The sequence below is a fragment of the Malus domestica genome, chromosome 09 (genome assembly GCF_042453785.1).
Source record: "Malus domestica chromosome 09, GDT2T_hap1".
NCBI classification, from domain to species: Eukaryota; Viridiplantae; Streptophyta; class Magnoliopsida; order Rosales; family Rosaceae; genus Malus; species Malus domestica.
In genome coordinates, this window is record NC_091669.1 from 2,207,569 (window position 1) to 2,223,842 (window position 16,274).

Here is a 16,274-nt window from a genome sequence, read left to right on the forward strand (position 1 = left end):
ATAATCCTTGAAGAACAAAGTGTGGAATTCACTAGAAATGAGAGAGAAATCTCAAAATGTTGTAATTCATTAATGATTGAATGAACACAATTGATACATCCAGATGACTTAAATAAAGATTACAATCGCTTGGAACAATTCAAAGAACTTCTAGGAATTAAAGCAACATTAATTAAAACATTAATCGAACGGAAATCAAAATGTCTGATTTTTATCACGAAACTTTAAATACTATTTTGGAGGCTAAAACGACCCTGGATGGCTAAAATCTATCGCATATCATGGCAAAGCGATGAGTTTGACTCAATGAGTCACTCCTTTTCAAAAATGCATCATGGGAATGCAAATCATTGCTTCCTTTTATCTTCTGACAGTCCATTTCCTTTCCAATCCATTATGTTATTTGTTCTACATCACTTTTGTAAACGCATGTTTTTCATTTTCTCATTTAAAGCAATTTTAATTTTTTTATTAAGTACAACGTAAGTGATTTTGGACGGTCCATAATCACACTCAAAGATGTCGAAAGTTGTAACAAACGTTGTTATTAAATCGTTTTTATTTATTTTATACTAAAAAATGTGTCTCAAAATGAGTGTGTTTAAAATTATTGAGCATGTGCCCTGGGTTAATTTTATAATATGCCCAATTCTATTAGCAAACATGATGATTATTTTTAGCATGTGGGAGTAGTGAAGAAAAATTTATCATACTATTAATTATGGTACTTTGTTGGTGAAACACTCTGACCCAAATATCAATTTTGAATATCGGCCAGCATATCTCGATTCGAGTGTCACCATGATATTTGAGTTGGGGTGCAGCAGTTGGCATACCATATTTTTATTAGAACGACTTTGACTACGTAAATTTTAGCATTTTCATAGAATTCAATACTGAATTAATAATCTCACAATTACCACAAGATTATGACTAACACTCGTTATTTTGTAAAGTGAGAGGAACAAAAATAGTTATTTTTTACTATAAATAATTATGATTTTGTTACAAAACCACGTGTAACGCTAAGTATGTATGTAACAAAAATTAAGGTTGTAAAGTCATAAAGTGAATCTTAGAAAAAACACTTGAAATGCTTTTTGCAAAAAGCACTCACTTTAAGTGCTTTTGAAACTCAAAAAACACTTTCACCTAAAGCGCTTTCAGTTATATTAAAAGCATTTCCAAACGAGCTTATATAATTGATAGGATTTCCTAAATTGTAAATTTTGGTAGATTTTGGTGGTCACCTTACCCACACTCACTACTCACCTCTCCTCCCAGCAGCATCACTACCTCCTCAAGATCAAAGATTTGTACGCTTCTATCACGAAGTTCAGAGGTCTTCTTTTCTCAACTCTTTGAATCCAGATTCTCTCCTCTCTTATTTTTTTTCTTCCTTCCAGTTTTCTCTTATTTAAATGCTCACAATTTAATCACGTTAATATCTTACGGTTTAAGAGAGATGAGGAGATTTGGAGCGGAAATAATCATACTCCCAACTGCTTTCATACATATCAGTTTGCAAATGTTAGAATGTACGGTAAGTGGATTTCATGTACTCGGTTTGGTTAGCAAACGGGAGGCATTCCAACTAATGCTACCAAGGAAAACTGAGCTTTTAATGGACTTGAAACTATAGTTGTAAAGTTGTCCTTTATAAATGGACCCGGAAAAAAAGAGTTTGTAATTCAGTTGATTACTTGCATTCATTATATATAATCAGATTCAACTTCAATGCAACGGGAAGAAAATAGTTTGTAGTTCAGTTGACTTAAAATACTACCGTAATGTTCTGGTTGCATTAAGTTGTTACATAACCCTGTATGATTCACTTTCCATTCCTATCGAGTAAACAATGTCCATAAGTTTTTTTTCTTTTAAAAAAAAAAAAAATCAGCTGATGGCTTTGTCGGAAGTTATATGAAGAATCGCTGAGATATTTCAACTTTCTTCTAACCATCATCGTGCGATTTACAAACATCATGAATAAAAAACTTAAGACGTGTCGTTTGAAGACGAACTTAAAATCGATTTTCAACCACTGAGTCACCAGTGCCGTGACGTTTGCAATACCCATGAGTTAAGTGGAAGACATAACGTGCAACCTGTTGCTGTACAGCCCAGCAGATGGTGATTGACATCACGTTCACGATCATCATCCAATCTGAGCCGTGGATCCAACAATACCTCTCCTACTTTCGGAATTCTTATCCTTGATTGGTCACCCTCAACCAAACTTTTAAAAGAATAACACCACAGCAGAGTCCACCCCTCGGTCATCACATGGCTTGTCGTTTTCCCCCATCCAGTGATGTGGATTAGAGTTTGGTTGTTGCATGTATAAAGCTGTTTTCAAAAACCCCAATACCAGAACAATCCAAAATCTCCCATATATTTGAGTCGTTTTCTGACGCTGATGGCCGACGAAAACGACCCGTTTGTTTTCTGGTATTTCTCTTCTGGGTATTTCTAAAAACAAAAACAAAAAATCTTTTTCATAAAGGATATTTGAAAGCAACGTTTCGGAAAACAAACAAAACAATTACATTTGATTTTGACTGGGAAAAATAATTGGTTTTTAATTTGTTGAAAGCTCAACAAACTTTCGCGAAGTGGGAAAAAAAAGATAACAGATGCGTTTTTGGAATGGTAGTTGATTGATTCAAGTTAAAACGAGAGTTTTTGGAAATGGACAACAAGAATTTTGTTTTGGGGACTGATTAGGCCATATGTTGCCTCTCCGTTTTTGAATGCGACCCATCTAAATCATGAATCGAGATTCTCTCTGAATCTCCAAGTTCGGAGCTTGCAATGTAGACCAAAAACCTGAGCCGTTTAGGGGGAGGGAAAGAAATTTGGACTCTTAATTTGTATAAAGTAGCCAATGATATGAACAAATGGTGACAATAAAGTTTTAATTGAGTGGTCCGAATTACTAGATCCGTTGACTCTCAAAGATCCAGAGTGGATCTCAATTCCTAAATCATAATCCCACCAAATCAATTGAATTCAGGAAACAATGAACTGTGTAAAATGTAGACGTATATAGCTACATTTCATGACGGAATATTTGGTGATTTGATCGTACAAGTTACACATGCAAATTTAATTACATCCATGTCTTTTCAGTTTGACACTTTTGTCAAGTTCACACCTCGTTATGGTTTGAGAAAGAAGAAAAAACTTCAGTACGGCAGATTAATTACGTGATTAATAAGGCTACTCCCACAAAACAATAGGTATTCATGTATTTTGATTTCATTCGTGGACCAAACTCGTGTAAAAATAATCAGCAAGGCATAGGGTTTCACTTTTCGTGAACGTGAATGACCAGCCATGTGGTTAAGCCATCTTATAGTCTGATTAGGTGAGTACTAAGGTCACTCTCACATAGGAGTATGTTACATGTATTGGGACAATATTGGTCGACCTCAAGTGCACAGGGTCCAACTTCTTGTGAGAGTATCTAACCAGCCACAAGTAGTGGCGAATTCATGAAAAATCTTTGGGGGCCATAAGAAAAACAGAGTACGTAACATGTACATTTTCATTTAAACAACATGTAAATTTTTTAGTGTGGAATTTCGTTGAACAATTAATGCGCCATAGTCATATACCAAGCCATACAACGCGCACAAAGACGCTTTCAGCAAGTTTCAACAGTTTTTTAGAGTGACCTAAGGGCGTCTACTCTAAATACTATATACAACTATTTGTTTAGGGCATGATAGATTGATGAGTAGGAAGATGATGGTGGGAGGAACGTAATTGTAGGATCCTGTTTCCAGCTTGACAATGTCGTTGGCCTACAAACCTTCTTAACATATTTACTTAATTTATACTAAAATTTTCTTAATCAGACGATGTTAGTTAATGTTATATACACCTAACCCATAAATATAGAAGGCTGGAATGTTCTAACTTTTGGAGGCCGGCTTCGATATTTGTTTTTTTTGTTTCTTTCAGAAATTTGCTGTACAATAAGATTTGATTCACAGTTGGCAGCAAAGGCATCGTAAATTTTCAACTATTCAAATGTAAACAATCATAATCCATGCAGAACGCTACGTTTCACACAACGTAAGATCCTATGAATGGTTTCATTCGACATCGTGATGAAAGATATAGCTTATGATTATCGGTTATGATCATGCAAGATACAACTAGCATTGACTAAGACATTGCACAATGATCCAAACACTTTGTCGCCTCAAGAAATTGGTGGTTAGCGATCTCAGAGTGACAGTTAGGCCAAGGCAAAGAGAACCCTTCTAATATTGTAAAATGCGTTTTACAACTCGAGAATTATTCATCCATTGGCATAATAAAAACAAAATTTGTGTTAGAATGTGGTCCAATAGTTGCTTTTAGGTTACTTAATGTTTCAGTGACGTCATTCGCCAATAAATGTTTGACATGTGATCAAAATGGGAATCACACGTTCAATAAAAAAGACTTGTCACGTGGTGAATAGGTAACGAGGTAGTATCTATCTATGCTAATATGCGAAATTGCGGTGAAAAACTTACTTACACTGGACATATCTCTCTCTATCTTTCTGTTCACACTTTTTGGTCTCTTTCTATCTTTTAAGTCTATTTCTCTTTTCACATCTTTCTCTCATTCCGATAGAAGAAAAAAAAAACGATACATAATTATTCACCAACTGATCGAGAGGGACATGAATAATGATATGGTAATAATATAACTTTCCTTAAGAACTAAGAGTCAAAGTATTTGAAATCTTAGGATCGTGCAACCAAACAAATACCATGGCCATAATCATGACGCATATTATGTTAACATAGTTGTCATTGTTAGTGTTAATCAGAGGGCCTACTAATACACGCATAGTCGTGATCAAATTACATCACAAGTTTCTCAACACGTTTCATGTTTGCACAATTTCGTGTATATTGGACTTTGCTCTTGATCTACGTGTTCGAGTTGACAGATCCAAAGATTCGTACCTCTCATTTTAATAACGCGGTTCTTATTAGTTCATTATATTAATTCACTTCACACAAACTAAGAATTCAAATATCTATTTCTCTTCAACTGTCCAGATCTCTAAGATCTTGAGTTCCGGACATAAAAATCTGAAGAGAATCTCAACTCTTAGATAAATGGGGGGAAGAGATGGAGAAATATTTAGTTCCATATGTTTTAAAAAGAGTGGTGGGAAATTTTATTTTTTAAGTTATTAATTTTTTAGCACACATATCCCACCATTTGTATAATGACATGTGATGTATCATCCCGTGTACCGATTACACTGAAAAATCTCTCGAAGAGATGGGGTTTGAAAATGACAGATTGGGTGGCTTGTAATATAGTAGACACGGCACTGCTTTTGTAAATTTGTGCTTGATGGTTTCATCTAATATGGCAAACATACCTTTCCAGATCATGCATCGTGATACAAATTTCATGATCAATGACTCCCTCTTTCTTTTGCCTACTTGCTTAAGAAAAAATATTGTTCAACTTTTTACGCATTCGATTCAATTAGGATGTTGAGTATTTTAATTAACTTAATAAATTATAGAGTATTTAATCAAGATTTTGAGTGATGTTATAAAATTCAACGTGTATTCAATCATGATTTTAAAATAATTTTTTTTTTATAAATCCGTGTGTATTCAATTAGGATTTTAAAAAAAATTATAATATTCCAAGAGTATTCAATAGGAATTTGTTTAAAAAAAAAAACTTTTAAAAGTGAGGAATTTGAGACAATTAGAGAGATTTCGTAGTGTATTTTAAGTATTTACAAATCTCACATCTCCCCTTGAGATTTCAAGAGATTTCGTATATCTTGCCTATTTTCTTATCTATTTGGTTAAGAAAGAATATTGTTCGACTCCTTACATGTAAAAAGTCGCTCTTTGTTATCAGCAAATAAACATAATAAATAAAAAAATGATCAAAAAAGAAAATTTATATGCATTTGTTAAACTATATTTATTTGTGAAATTAAAATTGTGACGACTCGTCCCTATATTATTTATGTAATTTCTTTCCGACTATGTGAAATGACTATTATGCCCTTATTGGCAAGTGACGTGGACGTATTTATATCGCTTTTATTTTATTTCTCACTATTCCAATTAAATTGTACACGTTATTACAAGTGTACGAGAATTTCTACCGGTGTAGAAACACTGTTACGGATAGGTTTCATATCCTTTTAATATAGAAAATTTGAAAATTTACCCATGGCTTTCTTTAAAGCCGACCTGTGCCTTTTCCTTATTATTCATGAATCAAATCTCTTCCAAAACCTTCTCCTCCATTTATTTTTCATGTTTTTCCTCATAGCCAATCAAGTGCCTTTCCTCAATTCTGGCACCCAATCAGTGATCACACTTTCACAAACCTTCACCCAATCAGAAAATGCAAGTCACACTCTCTCTCTCTCCCAGAATGTCTCTCTCTCACCATTTTCTCTGCAACAAGGAAGACCAACCCTAAATCTTCACTGTTCGAGCTTAAAAACCTTACCATTGTGTTCACCTTACCGCCACGAACACAAACATACCAACCAAACTAAGAATGGATGAGTTTTGACTCGCCAACTCAGACGGTTCGAACTCGAACGAGTTGAGTTTTACGTGTTTTCAACCGAGTCACGATATTTTAGGACTCGGGAAAGCCTCTACGCAACTTCATATGGTCCCTAGTCAAGGTTTGAGGAAGCTTTGACATGAAACAACTCGGTTTCGAGAAGTTCAAGTTTGATCCATGCCTTTCGAGCCAATTTCCAGCCAAACCACAGCGAGTTGGCCAACATGCAAGTTTTCGGCTAGTCTGATGGCTTTTAAGGCATTTTCCGGCCAAACCATGGCGAGTTTGACGTCGTGCGAGGTACCATTCTCTTCGTCTCTTCGAGAACTACAACTTTCATTTTTGTTTCACTCGATTTCGTTGAGTAACGAGGAAGTTGTGAACATTTAAAGGTGGTGTAGTTTTCCGGCTGAATTCCGATCTTCCTCTTCCTTTGGGTCCGGCGACCCATATGTTGGACTCGGGCCAGGCTTTTAAGCCCTACCCTTTCAAACCCAGGCCCTTTGGGCTAAGTAGAAAAAGGCCTTTGGCCCGTGACTCCAAACCCATAACCCTTTTAATTCTTTTGTTTTATGTTATTTGTTAAATTAAGGGTCTTGGGCCTTAATTGTGAAGACCTAAACCCTTTTAGTTAAGGCCTTTAGGCCTAGAACCCTTAAGTCCAACCTATTAAACTAACCCAACCTAATAACCCTTAACCCAGATGAAATATTCCGTTAGGGAATATTCCATCCGTCAAAGAATATTCCGTCCTTCGGAATATTCATCCTGTTGATTTTTGTTGACTTTTCAGAAATTTAAGCGGGACCATTCTTAGGGTAATTCGACGTCCTGAATTTGTTTTTGACGTCCGTTTTCCCAAGTTCAATTGTTATAATATAGTTTTATTAATTGTACCTTTATGTGCTTAGGGATAATTATTAGTGGCGTTGCGTTTCCATCTTTGCTAGGTTGTGTGGCTCGTCAGCGGTGAAATATCTGTGAGTGAGCAGTTTAATACATATTATAGTCCATAAATGCGTATTTACTTCATTTTATGCTTATATTGCCTAGTATCATTATTGTGATATGAATTGTGATAAATGCTGCTATATGGTTGAGATATACTTGTCATGACATTCATAAATACTTGTATGCATGCTCATCTTGCTGCACCTCGGTGTTAATACTCGCTCCAGGGCCAGTCCTTCACGTGTATGTTCACATCGCACCATTCGTTCACCTTGGATCCAAGTTAGGTGCCAGTCTTGTTGGGCAGATTGTATTAGGCAATTCGACTTGTATGTGACCGTGCTTCTGCAACAGTCTTCGCGTGATCGTAGTACTAGAGCGCATTGATTACACCCAGTCTTGTCGGGTAGAATTGCCTTAGGCAATTCCGACTCGTGTACTAGCTTAGATGATGAGCAAACTATTTATAATTGATTATCACATGATTATATTACTTTGGCATTTGATATATCATGGCTTGGCATATTTCTGGTTATATTGTTGTTATATTTGATTACATACTTACGTAGTATTCTTTGAGGAAACTATACTTGTTTTACGGCGATGGGTTAGTATATTAAAAAATAAAGGTTTTCGTATAAGCATTATTTTGTTGACCCACTCAACTTTGTTTTTCACCCCTCTAGGTTTAGTAGCTGTGTTTACGCGTATACGAGGATTCTGGCAAATCTCAAGAGATGGTTACCTTCAGTGGTATAACCCTCATCCTATTTACTATACTGTCTTATGCTCTAACATTATGTGTGAAAATGGTTCAATCCCGCTCACCCGCGCACTCTTTTGATTAGGCACTTTTAGGTTTAATTTATTCATTTTTTCCACATCACTACACTTTATGGTTTCGTCACTTTCCAGGTGTCGGCCAACACAACTTGATTTGGAGTTCAAGTGGACATTCTGGATCGGGGTGTGTCAAAAATAACTTTTTATATATAAGGGGTCTAGTATTTTTCTTTGTTAATGAATGGTAAGAGATTTAATTAGAAATGCTTACGGAATGACTAAAAGTGCTTTGAGAAGCCGAACGTCCAACTGATTTTGGATAAAAAGCATAAAAGTGGTTCCGAAGAAGCAAATCGCAAGCGGGCCTTATGTCCTTTTGCGTATTTGGAAACTATAAAGGATTGGAATCATGGGCCGGTTGGAAGGCCTAGTCTTCATTATTTTGGTTCACTTAATAATGAAGCCCACAAAAGTTGGTGGAAATTAGAAAATGTTAAGCTATTTGCACATTTGAATATGGTCTAGAGAATTTAATTTTTTTTCTTCATTTTAAAAGAGAATTTATTAACAAAATTAATTTTTTCCTTTTTAAAGGATAAAATAAAATAAAATTAACTTTGTCAACAAAACTAAAGAAAAAAAACGAAAATAAAAATTATGGACATTATAGTAAATTAAAAACAAAAATAATATATTTTTTTTCAAAGCTTCACATTTAGATAACTATATTAGTTGCCTTATTTTCTCTTCTACGTTTTTCTCCTTAATAAAATAAACTTTTAGTGATGAAATAATTATCCAAAAACAATCACTAAAGATATTAACAACATCTTTAGCGACAAAAAAATCTTTTGAAGGTTGTCACCAAAAAGCTTTAGCGACCATTTTAAACTCTCTCTCTTTCTTTGAAAATGTGTACAACTGCCAGTTTCAACTAAAAAAACTAGTTATCCAAACGTTTGGATTTGCATCCTTTTAGTTAAGTGCATTTGCCTTTGCACTTAAGATTCCCAAATGACTTGTAGCTCGGTTAGTTACCTTCGAATTTGTATCCTTTTAGTTAATATTGAATTATAGTACAAAAAGAAGACTTAGAAAGATTTTGGTTGAAAATTTCTGTCGAAGTATCAAGTTACCAAACATAACCTAAAAATTGAAAATCTCAGAAGATGTGCGAAGGATCTTAGGAAGATGATCAGTAGGGTTCTATTATTGTAGTCCATCTTATAATTAGCTCCTCTAAAGCTAACATATTGATCATGATGAGAATCTGAGCCAGCGGAGGAAGCAAGAGAGCATTTCATCGCGAACGCCGATTTCAGGTAAGCCATGGTGAAGCACAACAACGTTATCCCGAGCTCTCACTTCAGGAAGCACTGGCAGAACTATGTGATCAAGAACTGGTTTAACCAACCTGCTAGGAAGACCAGGAGGAGGACTGCTCGCCAGAAGAAGGCTGTGAAAATCTTCCCTCGTCCAACCACTGGGCGCCTGCGTCCCATTGTTCATGGACAGACTCTGAAGTATAACATGGAAGTGAGAGCTGGTAGAGGTTTTACTCTTGAAGAATTGAAGTCTGCCGGGATTCCAAAGAAACTTGCACTAACCATTGGAATTTCTGTTGATCATCGTAGGAAGAATCGTTATCTCGAGGGTCTTCAAGCTAAATTAGTGGTCTTCCCAAGACGCGCTAATCATATATCAAGGCTGGTGATTCTCATGCAGAGGAAATTGCCAATGCCACCCAGCTCCAAGGCCCCTACCTTCCAATTGTACGTGAGAAGCCTACAGTTGAGCTTGTGAAGGCTACCGATGAGTTGAAATCATTCAAGGCATATGACAAACTTCGCGTGGAGAGGATGAACACACGCCATGTTGGTGCCCGGCTCAAGAAGGCAGCCGAGGCAGAGAAGGAAGAGAAGAAATATAGAGCTTGATGCGCCCTTGGTGTCGGGTTTAATTTGGGAAGGATTTTTGTTTTAGGTTTTCATCTGTTCACTGCTGGATTTGTTTCTTGAACCGATCAATTTTAGAGTTTGTAAACTTGAGTAATCCAAGTAAAAAAGATGCTTCCATTGCTATTTATTTTTTATAAAATAATAATAATAATAATAAATAAATAAAAAATTTCTGAGATTACTGATAGATTACACAAGATCGACTTGAAATCTGACTATGATCACTATCCAGGATTCCTGCTCATCAATCACTGCAAGCTAATTATATGGAAATCTAATATATATGTGGCGGATCAAGGATTTGAAATTCGGGAGTCATGGTGTTAAAAGTTTAAGTTTTTTATATAGAAACAGAGCGCAAAGTGTGCAAAAAAAAATATTTTATCCACTGAGACGTTTCATGGAACATTTGGTGGACTTATTGCCATCAACCAGATAACTATGTTGCACACATATCAACAGATATCGACATATGTCAAAACATTATGATAAGTGATACCGAGATAATTTGTTTAGTGTTGTCGACGTAATTGTCGAGATATGCCTAGCAGGTATTACATCAAACAATTAGTTGATACAAAACAAACCCGTAATAAAAAATCATCAAAAGTCCTTCACATGACTATTTCTTAGATTCCGAAGGATCATGGAACACCTTGGTCCCGATGTGCATCCGCGCCTACATAAATTGATTTGTGAATATGTATGTGGACATTTCACCAAACAGCTAGACACACTCACATTCTTCGAGGGTTTATCACGGGGACTTCCATTTCCATGTCCACCGATAACCTTTTGTGGCACTTGTGAGTGTTTGTCTTTTCGTAATATGCTGAAGCTGGCGAAGTTGCTTGATCAATTTGTGTGGTCATGGTTGTATTTGGTCAGGGCACACTCGCATTAATACTCTTTTGTATGTGTTTGGCTTGTTAAATATGCACTAATCTACTGCGACAACAAGGAATGCTGCTGCTGATGTATGCATGATATATATCATATGGAAAATTTTGCTACGGCTCCTTGACGAATGATCTAACGACCAAAAACATGAATGTATTGGATGCTTCGGAGTAAACTCACGTTTTACATATACAGCCATATATCTACTTGTATTGTAACTTGTACTTTATATAGACAAGTACCGCACCGTGCTTGATATATTATATTAAGTTCTGCTTCCCCAATATTGCTTGTATAACCAACAAAAAAAAAAAAATAATAGAGAGGACTGCCCCATGCTTAACTTTCATATTGATGTCATTGTCAATGCATACGGGTCTAGGGTTTTGCCCATCAATTCCTTGTCTATGTTTTCCTTCTAAGACCATCTCCAAAGAATATGTTAAATTTTGAACATAAAATTTAAATTTTGACAGCTTATGTGGTATTTTGACATATTTTAAAGTTTTATTCTCCAACCGATATGTCAAATTAAATTATTATTTTATAAAATAAATGATTAAACTAATGAAAATTTAATAAAGGACATTTAAAGTTTAATCAGTAATCTGTTCACCTTTCTTGATTGAAAATAAGAAAAAAGTAAGATAATTGCATTAGTCAGCTCAACATTAATTATAATAAATGATTAAACTAATTAAAAATTAATAAAATACATTTAATAATTAATATAAAAAAACATTTGAAGCTGTTGTCAAATTTGACACCAACCTCTTTTACTGCCAATCCATGTCATCACTACATAGGATTTGGCACTTCGGTTGGAGAATATTAGTGTGGTCTTCTTTTACTGTTATAGCTAATGTTTTTGGATATGGTATATTATCGATGATATTTCTTTTGCATGCATATTTACACATCGCTCAAAGTTGAGTGCATCTTTGCTCTGGAGGTGATGCTCACCCTTTATGTTTAATTTCGTTTAATAGATTTAAAGATATTAATTTCGAAATTTAAACTAATCTAATAAGCATCACTCTCACTTCCGGGGTGAGTAAAAATGTACTTCTCAAAGTTATACACATGCAAAAATAAACGTTAAGGGTGATGTTAGAGATATCATTTACTTAAACCATATTTTGTAGATCACATGATGTGTCGGTTGATAGTTGGACTTCTTTTTAAAATAATTTAATAAATAATTCAACCATCAACTGACACATCATGCGATTTAAAAAATATGATTTAAAAACATGGTCTCTCTAGTATTTTCCAAACAGTATTCATATATCATATATGGTTTTTTAAATTTTTTCCCTCTTCGAAATACTACATGGAGAATTGGGTACAGAGGTTGAGGCTAATTAAAGTTTGAACATGTATAAGTGTACCATAATCTAGATTAATTCACACTTTAGTGCATTTAGGCCAATGATTAATCCCCATGCAACGTAAATACCAACGCTCGAGGAGGTGCTGGGAAAAGAAAAGGAAAAAAGAGAAAGAGTTCAGTGCTTCGGACCCTACAAACAATAAAGAAAAGAAGCAGGAGGATTCAAGCCAACATAACAGCTACGTGTTCTGTTTTTATTGGGTCGGTGCATGTATGATGTGGAGTGCCGGGAATCCGGAAAATTTTCTCGCACATGAAAGCTCCATACCTTATGTTGTATAGATCAAAAACTGTTGCAATGTCATAATGCAGTCAGTGGCGAAGCCACGTGAGGACGAGGAGTGGCGACCGCCCCTCCCCTCGCCGGAAAACACAGCTGAAGCCGAGGTTTCGCCCCTCCCCTCACCGGAAAACCCAGCCCCTCCATCTCTGTTTTGGCACCGGTGAACTGGCGTGCAGCAGCAAAACTGGTTTTTTTTTTCTTTTAAATTAATAAAAAATTAAAAATCTGGCCCACATGTCCCAAAGTTAGCTTTCCATGTCTTTCAAATTAGTGCCCACGTGGAACTTTCAGAAAAAAACCAAAAAAATATATATGTATAATGTATTGGGGGGACCGCATGTCCCTCATTCCTTCACTTTAGGCAGCCCACATGCTTTAAAGCTGTTTTACCCTTCCAAATTTCTGCCTTCCCAATCAAAGAGAGAGAGTGCAAAGCTTCTCCCAAAATCTCAGCAACCTGAGCCTGCAACCAACGCCCAACCCTAACGGAACGGAAAATAAATCCCCATTGGCTGATTTCTGTTGGCTTTTTGCTGCTAACACTAGCCACTCCAGCCGCTAAGCCGACTTCTAGCCTTCAATTTCAAAGGTAAATTTTTTAATTCCTAAATTTATAATCCCTAACCCTAATTAATTATTTAATACGAATTTTGTTTAATTAGTATAGAATGATATGGTAATGCACTAATATGGTTATTGATTATTGATTATTGATATGATTCTATGATTATTGATTGATATGAAATTATGAAATTATTTTTAGGGTGAAAATTAAAATTTGAATTTTTGATTAGTTGTATTCATATGATTAGTTGAATGAATATTTTATTTATTTAATAATTTATATGCTTATTGGTATTGATTAATTGAATTGTTGGTTGGGTTATTATGCATATTAGTATAGACTATAGGATTAAGAGTCTAAGATTTTTTTTTCTTTCCATTTTACAGTTACGTAATGGAACGGTACTATAAGAAACAATGCTTAAATCCTCCTTCAAACATTTCGGGTAGTCCTTCTCCTTCAAATATTCCAAGTAGTCATCCTCCTCCTCCTTCAAATATAAGAAATCCTCCTTTGAATATTCTGAGTAGTTCACAACAAAGTGAGCCCACTGAGTTGGATGAGATATTGGCTAATCTTCATGCAGACCCTGGATATAGACGTCGAATGCTTGATTATCCACCTAATTATCGTGAAGCAATTCGTAGACACTATCTCCAAAATGATCCTTGTCAACCTAGAGACCACATTATGCCAAGAAAAGTTAGCAACAAAAGATGTTTTATCACCGGTTGGTTTGATAGGTTTAAGTGGTTGGAGTATAGTATATCAAAGGATGCTGCATTTTGTCGTTATTGCTATCTTTTCAAATGTGATTTCGATCAAATGGGTAGCATTGGAAATGATGTCTTCACCGAGAAAGGGTTTACAAATTGGAGGAAAGGACCCGAAAATCTTCGAGCCCATGAGGGAGGTGTTGGAAGTCTTCATAATAAAGCTGTACAATAAGCTAGAGATTTGATGACACAAAAACAACACATTGAAACATTTGTGATTAAGCAAACCGATGAAGCTCGCAATAATTATCATACTTTATTGAGAGCCTCACTTGAGTGCACAAGATGGTTGTTGGGACAAGGTTTGCCTTTTCGTGGTCACGATGAATCGTTGAAATCAAGCAATAGAGGTAATTATTTGGAGCTTATGCACTTTCTTTCCAAGCATAATGAGCAAGTTAGGAAGGTTGTGTTTGAGAATGCTCCCAAGAATCTTAAGTATACTTCTTCTGATATTCAAAAAGATCTTGTCTGTGCTTGTGCCATTGAAACTATAAATGCAATCACTAAAGATATGGAAGGTGAATTTTTTTCTCTTTTGGTTGATGGATCACGTGACTCTTCAACTAAAGAGCAAATGACGGTGGTATTGCGTTATGTGAACAAAAAAGGAGAAGCAATTGAAAAGTTTTTGGGTGTGCAACATGTCTTCTCTACAACTAGTAGCTCGCTTGAAGAGGCTATTGAGAGATTCTTTGCTACAACAAATTTGAGTATGTCCAAGTTACGAGGACAGGGCTATGATGGAGCTAGTAATATGAAAGGTGAGCTAAATGGCCTTAAAACAAAGATTTTGAACAAATATCCTCAAGCATTTTATGTTCATTGTTTTGCACACCAACTTCAACTAGCTCTTGTAGCCGTTGTCGCCATTTTCTTCAACAATGCTAGTATTTTGGTCAATACAATTGGATCATCGTGTAAGCGTCGTGATGCATTTAGAGAGAAACAACAAGAACAAATTAAGAAAGCTCTTGATATTGGTGATCTTGAAACGGGTAGAGGGTTAAATCAAGAGAATAGTCTCATGCGTCCTTGTGATACACGTTGGAACTCACATTATGGTACTATAGTTAGTATTATTGTCATGTTTGAAGCCGTGGTGGAGGTGCTTGAATGGATTAAAGATGATACCAACCAAGATAATTTTGGTGAAACAAGTCATTTATTCCATAACATACAAACTTTTGATTTTGTGTTTCACCTTTTTTTGATGAGACTCATATTGGGAGTTACAAATGAGTTATCACAAGCATTACAAAAGAAAGATCAAGATATTGTGAATGCAATGGCGTTAGTGGAAGTATGCAAGCAAAGACTACAATCCTTGAGAGATGATGACTTTGGGGACTTGCTTGATGATGTACAAAAGTTTTGTCAAGAGCATGATATTGTCGTTCCTAACATGGAGGATTTGCATTTTGTACCTGGAAAATCAAGGCGTAAAGCTCCAAGACTCACAAACTTCCATTACTATCGTGTGGACCTCTATTTTCAAGTCCTTGATACACAATTAAAGGAATTGAATGATCGCTTCAATGAGGTAAACACCGAGTTGCTTCTTTGTATGGCATGTTTGAGTCCGGTGAATAATTTTGCATCTTTTGACAAAGCAAAAATTGTTCGTCTAGCTCAACTTTATCCTCAAGATTTTGATCGTATGTACCTCATGAATCTTCCAATTCAACTTGACAATTACATTCACGATATGAAGATGCATAGTGAGTTTTCATCATTGAGAGGAATTGGTGATCTTGCAAAGAAGTTGGTGAAGACTGGGAGGTGTGCAAGCTACATATTAGTGTATAAGCTTCTTACATTGGCTTTGGTGTTACCGGTTGCAACCGCTTCGGTGGAGAGAGCTTTTTCTGCTATGAAGATTGTGAAAACACCATTGCGTAACAAAATGGGAGATCAATGGTTGAGTGATAGCATGCTTGTTTACATAGAGAGAGATGTATTTGCTTTTATTGATAATGAGCCTATTATGCGACGTTTTCATGGTATGAAACGTCGTCGGCAACAATTGTAATTTGTTTATGTTGATAAATTATGGAAGACATTACTATATAAAATGATTTGGTTGTTGCTATTC

At 35.6% G+C, this 16,274-nt stretch overlaps 1 protein-coding gene and 1 pseudogene across 3 annotated transcripts; both read left to right on the forward strand.

The window, feature by feature from the left end:
* Positions 1–6,260: 6,260 nt before the first annotated feature.
* Positions 6,261–10,385, forward strand: LOC103442279 (large ribosomal subunit protein eL13z-like; annotated as a pseudogene).
* Positions 10,386–12,866: 2,481 nt separating this feature from the next.
* LOC114824049 (uncharacterized) lies at positions 12,867–16,274 on the forward strand. 3 transcript variants are annotated; one of them, XM_070805249.1, is made up of 3 exons: positions 12,867–13,427; positions 13,790–15,722; positions 15,894–16,274. In XM_070805249.1, exons 2-3 carry the CDS (start codon positions 14,364–14,366, stop codon positions 16,209–16,211), a joined length of 1,677 nt encoding a protein of 558 aa, XP_070661350.1. In that variant the 5' UTR covers positions 12,867–13,427; positions 13,790–14,363; the 3' UTR covers positions 16,212–16,274. The 3 variants fall into 3 exon arrangements, with proteins under 3 accessions (XP_070661350.1, XP_070661351.1, XP_070661349.1); XM_070805250.1 differs by having other exon boundaries at positions 15,811–15,941; XM_070805248.1 differs by having other exon boundaries at positions 13,790–16,274.